Source organism: Mauremys mutica, chromosome 4, assembly GCF_020497125.1.
Source record: "Mauremys mutica isolate MM-2020 ecotype Southern chromosome 4, ASM2049712v1, whole genome shotgun sequence".
Taxonomy (NCBI): Eukaryota; Metazoa; Chordata; order Testudines; family Geoemydidae; genus Mauremys; species Mauremys mutica.
In genome coordinates, this window is record NC_059075.1 from 104,956,169 (window position 1) to 104,964,622 (window position 8,454).

General features: G+C 38.1%; 1 protein-coding gene across 4 annotated transcripts in view; it reads left to right on the forward strand.

The window, feature by feature from the left end:
• KCNC1 (potassium voltage-gated channel subfamily C member 1) overlaps positions 1 to 8,083 on the forward strand; it is a 154,674-nt gene extending 146,591 nt beyond the window's left edge. The window contains exons 3-5 of one of the 4 annotated variants that reach the window (XM_045016963.1): positions 1,789 to 1,977; positions 6,381 to 6,529; positions 8,014 to 8,083. In XM_045016963.1, the coding sequence (XP_044872898.1) occupies positions 1,789 to 1,977; positions 6,381 to 6,493 (302 nt within the window). In that variant the 3' untranslated portion in view covers positions 6,494 to 6,529; positions 8,014 to 8,083. Of the gene's footprint in view, positions 1 to 1,788; positions 1,978 to 3,965; positions 4,103 to 4,779; positions 4,860 to 6,380; positions 6,530 to 8,013 lie in introns of those variants that run through there. The other 3 variants (XM_045016964.1, XM_045016965.1, XM_045016966.1) reach the window with 3 other exon arrangements.
• Positions 8,084 to 8,454: the final 371 nt, after the last annotated feature.

The following is an 8,454-nucleotide window of genomic DNA, read 5'->3' on the forward strand; positions in this document are numbered from 1 at the left end:
CACAAGAATTACAATCAACCTATGCCCTGAAACTTCAGAAACCTATTCAAATTAGTCATCATTAATTTCAGAAACTATCTTTTGCTTCTCTTACTGCGTCTGATGTATTAATAAAACTAGTTGGTCAAAAAACAAACAAAAAAACCCCTCTACCACTACCATATTCTATGGGGAAATGAACTGATCACTTCTGCAAGAAGGAAAAAAAGGTACCAGTAGGAGGGTGCAAAATGGAGTTGATTATGTGGGGAAACACTTTATCTGCTTAGGGAAAAAAAATCAAGACATGAAATGCAGTTAGCATGTATGTACATAAACAGTGTACATACCATACAATAGTATGCATACCATACATATGTGTCTATATCTGTGCTGATAATTTTATATGATAATGAGAAGAGTGCTCTATTTTCAAAAAGCACTTACATATTATTTATCCATCATGCCCTTCTGAAACTATTGCTCTGGAAGGTTTGCTCACCCTATTTAATGCATTCTCTCTGTTTAGAGTTTCTATGTAGGCTTGGATTTATTTTCTTACTTGGCCTCAGCTCCACTGAAAAATAGATGTCAAAATTGCACAGGGCTTGGAGCAAGTCAGCAGGTGTTTTTGGAAAGGGTGTTGAAATAAAGCTTATCGGTGCATTGTCCCTTTCATTAAGAACTGTAGGATCACCTGCAGCGTGCGCCCTACAGTATCTAAATAATAAGCATTATGCAACCGAGGTTTAGAATGCTGCAAATTTCTGAATTGTACCCACTCAATTAAGCACATAGCTTAGCTCTTGTGTACGGGTTATATTTTGACTGTTTCCCCCTCCTTTTAGCTGAAATGTCCCTATTGAACTGTGCCATATTTTGAGAATATTCTCAATATACTAATTTGCACTTTGAAAACATTTTACAAATCTTGTAAGAGCACTTTAAATTGTTTTATGACTGTGAAGCAAATCAGATACAGAAAATATTCCATTCTCAGTCTATCTTCATGGGGACATGTGGAGTAAAGTGGACAAATTTAATGACACATTTTCATTATTTGCAGTCAGAGGGTAAATGTTACTTAATTTATTTTCAAAATCCATGGGCTGCTGTATTGTTTTTCACCTGTAGCATCCTCTGCTGGCATTGCATAAACTGCATATGTCACAGAATAAAACATCAGAAAGTGGATTGTTTTTTAAAATCCATGTTCTGCTGTCACATTCCTATACATGATGTATGCTGTGCATCCGTCTAAAATGTGTACTACCATTCTGTGTATTTGAAAATATAAGCAAAACAAAACAAACTGTTCAAACTTTGGGGATCTTTTGCCCACGTAATATTGTACAAAGATATAAATCTGCATGAACAGAATTTACTCAACTACTACAATGCAACTCACCATTAACTGCCTCTCCAAAGTTCTATGCGTTTTAGTAGTTTTCATGAGACACAGATCATTCATATGCCATCTTATGTCATGCTAAACATGATCTAGTTTCTAACTGCAGTCTTCTGCTCATAGGACTAGGAACCAATGCAAAGCAGTTTCTGAAACTGCCTCATATATGTGAAAGTACCACAGGTTGCTGTTCTATCTAATAAGATAACATTTCATTTCTCCTTCCACTTAACGTATTTTATTTTATGTTGGTGCAGTGCACAAAGCCACTGTGTCTAGGACAAATGTGCTACCTTTTAAGCATCACCATGCTACTCCTTAGCTGTGATCCCGAACCTACAGATTTAACTCTGATAAACAGTTCTTAGTGTTTCAATAGCCTTCTGCTTATATGTTTGAAGATTCGAAACTGAATGGTGAGGTGGCCAAGGCGGCGCTGGCAAATGAAGACTGTCCCCACATAGACCAGGCTATAACGCCTGATGAGGGCCTGCCCTTTACCCGCTCTGGCACTCGGGAGAGATATGGACCCTGCTTCCTCTTATCAACCGGGGAATATCCCTGCCCACCTGATGGAGGAATAAGAAAGGGTATGTAGCTGAGGTCCTGTAACCACATAGTCAGTGACCTTGTTTAAAAAAAAGAGAGAAAAAGTCATCTACTAGTTATCATGGACTAGTGGGCTTGGTTTAGATATGCACTAAAATAATAACCTGATGTCTGCATTTTGAGTTTTTAATCTATTTCTCTGGGAGAGGAAAGCTGCTGGAGCTACCATGTGCAACTGCAGTTTAGTCTTCCATGTTAGCTAGCTCAGTGAGCTTCAGCAGCCAATATTCTGCAATGTCCTTAAACGATTTCATCCTCCAAAGACACATCGATTAATATTTATGACAGCAGTGAAGGCTGCCCATTTGGAAGACTCGTAGATTGTAATGTGCTGTGAATGGCAAACACTTTGGTGGGCAAAAATAAATAAATGCCCCAGCAAACACCAAGAACCACAAAGTGATTATTCAGCTGCGTTTATACAGCACTTCAGTTAATTTCTTTGTCATGCCTACCTGTATAATTGAACACAGAGAGAGCTTCATATGGGAGCATTTGTTAGCATAGACCTCTTTTAGGACTGGAAAGTAATCTAACTAAAATTGGTTTCCTCTGGTAAACTAATATTTACCATAATTAATTTTTAAAATCCTGACTGCTCCCAGAAGTAATTTAGTTTTACTTAGATAATGGTCAGAATCATCCGTATATTCAGCAACATTAGGTCCTAAAGTAACGAACAAACAAAAAAGACTTCCTGTAATTTTTTTTTATGATAGACTAAATCTTGCCCAAATGGTTTAATCCAAGAAAAGCAAGCAAACCAAAAATGCAGATATCTTTAAGTGCATAAAATTAGAACTACATATGTGCATAAAAGTTAATTGGTAGTGGTTAATTTCACTAAGAGTTATCTATCATTGAATCAGTGTCTGTCACTGGTGTACTGTATAGAGTATATAATATATTCAGTATTTTAAAAAAATGCAAAGATTCTATGATGTAAACCATACCATGGGTATGGGTTTTAGAATTCCCATGTGCCATTGTATGATGGACAACAGTCTATAGTAAATGCCAGTTATAGATAGTGTATGTAATTATAATTTCTAGGTTTATCATTAACAAAGATATAGTTGGACCACTGCACTTTCATATGAAAGTATCTCTGCTAAAATTTACCTTTGTAGCAAAGTGTTTTACCTGATTCTGTATTGGATAAGCACTGGCCATTTTCATTCAGCCTGAGCCAGTTTTGGTTGCTTCAGTGGATTCGGAGAATGCTCCAAATGGCACACCTTTTGGTATGAGGAATGTATAGTTCTCATGATGCACTGAAACATGAAGCAGGCTCTCTCTACTGAATGAAACAGAGGCCCGGTTGGCTAAAGAGTAACAAATGTCAGCATATTGTTGGCCTGTTCGAAACACGTTGAGAGCATCTTAATTGTTGTTCCAACTGAATTTCATCCATAGTTTGTGCAACTATGTGTGTATACTTGCTGAGGTGGTTTTTGTGCATGTCTGGAAAAGGATGGGAGTGGCGGGGAAAGGGGAAATTGAATGCATGCAAACTATTTTCTTAAAATGTGGTGAGCAAATGAGTAGTATCTCTATAGCAACTGAACAAATGCTGTTTTTTTTAAAGCTACGAGTCACCTTAATTTTTGCCTGAGGTCCAAATACATGAGTCAGTGGGGGAAAGTGCGATTGAGTTTACACTGAAAAGAAACAGAAAAATCCCTCCACCGGACTTTTTGCCCCCAGTTGTTTTAAGACAGAACTATGACACTGCCTACATTATTATACAGTCTGCCCATTCCAGAGAAACCATTCTGCTTCCTCCCCTCCCCCCATTTTTTTAACTTCCTCCTACTTACATGGCCTTCTGAACCACGTTGCAAGCGATACTACTCTCAGCATGTCAATGCATGAGGATGCTACTTAACTGGCCACAATGTTGACCTCATTCTTAGCCCATTCTGTTGTTGATCCAATGCTGTACTTTGCATTTTTCTTTTAAATGAAGGTTACGAAATGTCACGGAGCCTTAACAGCATAGCTGGCATAAGCGGAAAAGCGATAGGATTATCCTCAGTGTCTGCGCCCTACAGCTCTCCTAGCCCAGTGAGACGTTCTTGGTCTCCCATCCCATCTATTTTGTAGCATGGATCAGTAGCAGAGAATGGTCTAAAAAGCTTTATTTACAATTAGCCTATGCTATGTTTCATATAATCCAGGTGACTAAGTCTGAAGATGTCATGTCTCACAGTAGCACTTAGTGGGCATGGTGTTACTACTGACATTTGGTGACAACACCCTTAAATAGTATAAAGATGACACTAGGTGGGCATTAAATAGTACTGGTGGGCCATATGCTGCATGGTATTGGTACATAGGATGAAGGGTGGATGCACCAGATAATTTCTTTAATGGTGCACCATGCTGGTATGTGCTTATCTTGGCTAATGGTGGATCCACTGGCTCTTATGGAATGGGATAGGCATTTAGTCAATGCTGAAATGTGCCAACGATTGAAGATTTTGATTTTCTCAGGATATATTTGAGCCATAGGAACCCTGCAGGAGTTTGAGCAAACAAGCACAGTAGGATGAAACTTTGCATGGGCGCCTATTATAAGTTGAAAGCAATACTCAGATACACTGTAGAGAGGTCTCAGTCTGGCTGACTGCATGGAAAAAAAATCCTGTTGAAGAAGAATATGGCTGCCTCTGCATGTAGCTACTCTACCTTTTCCTCTTTCCTTTAAAACTAAAATGCCAAGCTTGATTTGAAAAGCGCAGGAAAGAAGCTCAAGTATTGATTGTATTCTTTACATGCAGATCTTTGCAAAGAAAGTCCTGTCATTGCTAAATATATGCCAACAGAGGCAGTCAGAGTGACTTGACAAGGCAAGATGGAGATGAACATTGATGGCTAATAAACATCTGTGTGGAACTGTGCAGGCATAGAAGACCTCCTCATTTGGACAAAGTAAACTCGCTCCATGCAGGTTTTAAGGATGATTCTGTGTGGTTTCAGAGTTGTACTAGAGATGCAGGCTTTTTCTACGGCCAAAATGTAACAAAACTGTAGAAGATCTCTTCTTCCTTTCTTTTTTGTTTTGTTCATAGCATGAATTGCATGAAGTAAACAAAAACTGCAATTGTATGATTAACTTTAAGGGGGGGAAAAAAAGAAAGTTATATATTTTCTTTGAAAGCTCTTTACTTTTACATACATTGTTGTAGCCAAAATGTAAAACATTATAAAACTGTACATTTCTTTGCTATGGATTGCTTCTTTTTGTATACAAGATACAGAGTAATGGTTTTAAAAAGTGCAATCAGGCAGTCATCGGTCATATTGACCATGCCTTCATAATTCATCACACTGACATGGAAATCAAGAACTTTTAATTCAACTAGAATTGTGTAAATTTAGGAAACTCCTTTTTTTCCTGTCTGTTTTCGTTGGCATGCTTGTGACACATGGGACCTTTCTTTGGACCTGACGGTAACAGCTGGTCTAGATTTAATTTCCAGCTCTGGTTATGTTGTATTTTATTGATGTATAGATCCAATGTGAAGACCCTTCATAACAAATTGTTCATATTAAGTAATCAGTATGGATTTGAAACAAAAAAAAGTGTTATTTTAAAACTGAGACTTATAGTACAAAAATCAGGAGAATACTCAAGTATAAACTTGTCTCAAAGTTTAAGAAACAAGACAACAGCATTGTATGCAATTTAGTACTTCTGAGTAAAATGCATGCACAATGTTATGCAAAACAATTCTAGCATGAAATAAATTTTGTATCATGGTTTCAGTGCCTGCTGTACAGTGTAAAGCAGAATTATTTTCTGAAGTGATCAGGGGTTTCCAGAGACTTGCTTCTGAAATCTTGAATAAATATAGTGTTCCCAACAGAAATGCTGGAGAGAAGCTTGGTATTGGCTTGATTCTAAAATGGTAATTTTGGTTAGTGAATAACAAATGAAGCCTGCAAACACTTGATACAACCAATGTCTGACGTTTTCACAGCACTAGTAAATATTACCAGGGAAGATAAAATCTAGAATTATTTAGGTATCTCTTCATCTCCCCCGAAATAATAAAAGTTTGTCTTTTTAGTAGATGAAGTGAATTCAGTTTTTCTTACTTCTGTGAGTCTCTCTTAACTTGTTCTTCACTGAGCCCTAATAATCCACCAGCTCTGAAACTTTGCATGAGGTCCAGAGCTAAACTACTGCGGGTGCCTGAGTTATGTCTTAGCTGTCAGATATAAAGGGCACCAGTAGGAATTCAGGAAAGTAATGACATCGTACTTCATTTCAGATTCCACAAATAAAATGTATGGATTATTTACCAGGACCCTTCTAGTAGCTTGAACATTTCTGCAAAGTATTTCTTTAAGAGTTCCCCTTTTGTCATCATATCAGACAATTTAATACACTTGGCAGCATTCGAGCCAGAAGGCAAGAAGGCATCTGGGACTGCTAATGGAAATGAAAAAGAAAAGAAACAGAATCTGAGAGGCCCTGAGGAATTATGAATAAAAAAAATCAAGGAAGATGCACCAAAAGGTATGGTAAGTGTTACAAACAAACAAACACACACCACACATACACACACAACATCCTCATAGCCCCATAAACCTCCACCTCCAGAAAGAAAAAAAAAGTGCAGCTATCAGACCTGTGATTTAGGAAGAAGATTAATACTGAGGATCTGAACTTGAAGCTAGTAATGAGGCTCCTTCATCTTTTCTGATTTAGCATTATGCATTAATTCCTAGTTCAGCCTGCCTTCTTTTTTTAGGAGTAATTTTCCATCTCTGTTTCTATCCTGGCATGGTCTTCCTTGATAATGGGCAATTTCTTATCTCCAGAATGCAAGCTAATCCAGGGTCCAACCTTGCAGAAGCTCATGTGGGGTTTTTTTTTGATACAGTGTATTAAGGATCTAAAAATAGATTTATTTGTTATACTTTTGTATTAATTTAATAACATTGTTCAGAGACCTGGTGTGAAATCTGCTCACATTCCCTTATTACCATAACATAATTAATACTGATTAAAAGCTCAATCCAATAAATCCCACACAGGTGTTCCCCTTACCCAGTGCTTGGTTCAGATAAGAGTATTTCCTTTAATTAACAGCTTGAGTACCCAAGCCCTGAGATAGTTGTCATTCTGTCCTATTTTCTCCCGGAACCATGTTACCAGTCCGATGTTGGGGTCTTTCACTTAAAATATACCTCCTTGCTCATTCTTCTCTCCACTCTGCAGTAATTGAGTTTTCTGGATGCCTTTCACTAAACCTTCAGAAATAGAACTGCATTTCTCATTCACTGACCTTCAGGAGGCACTTTCAAAACATAAGGTCCTTGGTGATTCCACAGTTCCCTTTTGCATGACAGAAAATGTACCACTGTGATGACAGCCCCCCTGATCTCTCCCTAAGCAATTTGGACAGTCCAGCAGGCAACAGCTAAGAGACTTGAAGGTTCTAGAAGAACTCACGTGAGGAAGCACTAGTCTGTGCACAGTGATGCCAGCAAAGTGCCCAGGGAATCAGGCTATCCCATTTGCGTACACAGGCTGTTTGTTATCTGAGCAGGTCGTGCTATATTAACACGACTACAACATTTATGAATTCAAATCTCTCTCTTTCATAGCAGGCACATAGCACTAGAAATACTACACCCATTGGGTCTGATTCTGGTCTCTCATTAGTTTTATACTGCTGTAGCTCTGTTACTCCTGTTTGTACACCTGTGTAAATAAGATCAGAATCCGGCAAATTGTTTTGATTACATTCCTGGCCCTTTAAGCTTCCTTCTGCCCTGGAGGAAATGAGTACCCGCATTTTTTATAAGAACTCGGCTTTATTCAATGGAGTTATATCTATCTAGCTTCCTATCAATAGTATTGGAGCTCTCCAGAAATCCCTTGCAAGATTAGTGGAATTTTATAAGGCCAGGATTGGGACTTTAAAAGTAGATTAATAAATAACATTGAAAACTTCCTTATAGTCGCACAACTTGCATACGCACCGCTCATATCTTCATAGGCATTATTTTTCCTGGATCGGCTTGACACATGATATACGACATGCTGGCTCTACAACGGTTACTTCAAACAGCAAGGAAATGGAAAGTGATTTCTATTCTCTCATGCCAGAAAGGAATCTAGCTAATCATGCTGTGATAACAGTCAAGTGTAATGGTCATTAATCTGGATAAAATGATTTTTCACATAAATTGCTCTCGCTCTCTCTTTAAAGTTTCAGTGCCTAAAAGAAAATACATCACTGAAATGAATGGACGTTGGGACAAATGAGCAGGCTAGAATGCCAGGGAGACAGAGCAGAGATAAAGCAATGAAATTCAGAAACGAGCTGAGCACAGAATCACTTATGAAGAAGATACTCTGAGGTTAAAAAAAAACAACAATATTTGTCCTGCTTCCCCACATTACAACGGCTCTCCTCAGCTTCACAACAAGGCAGGCT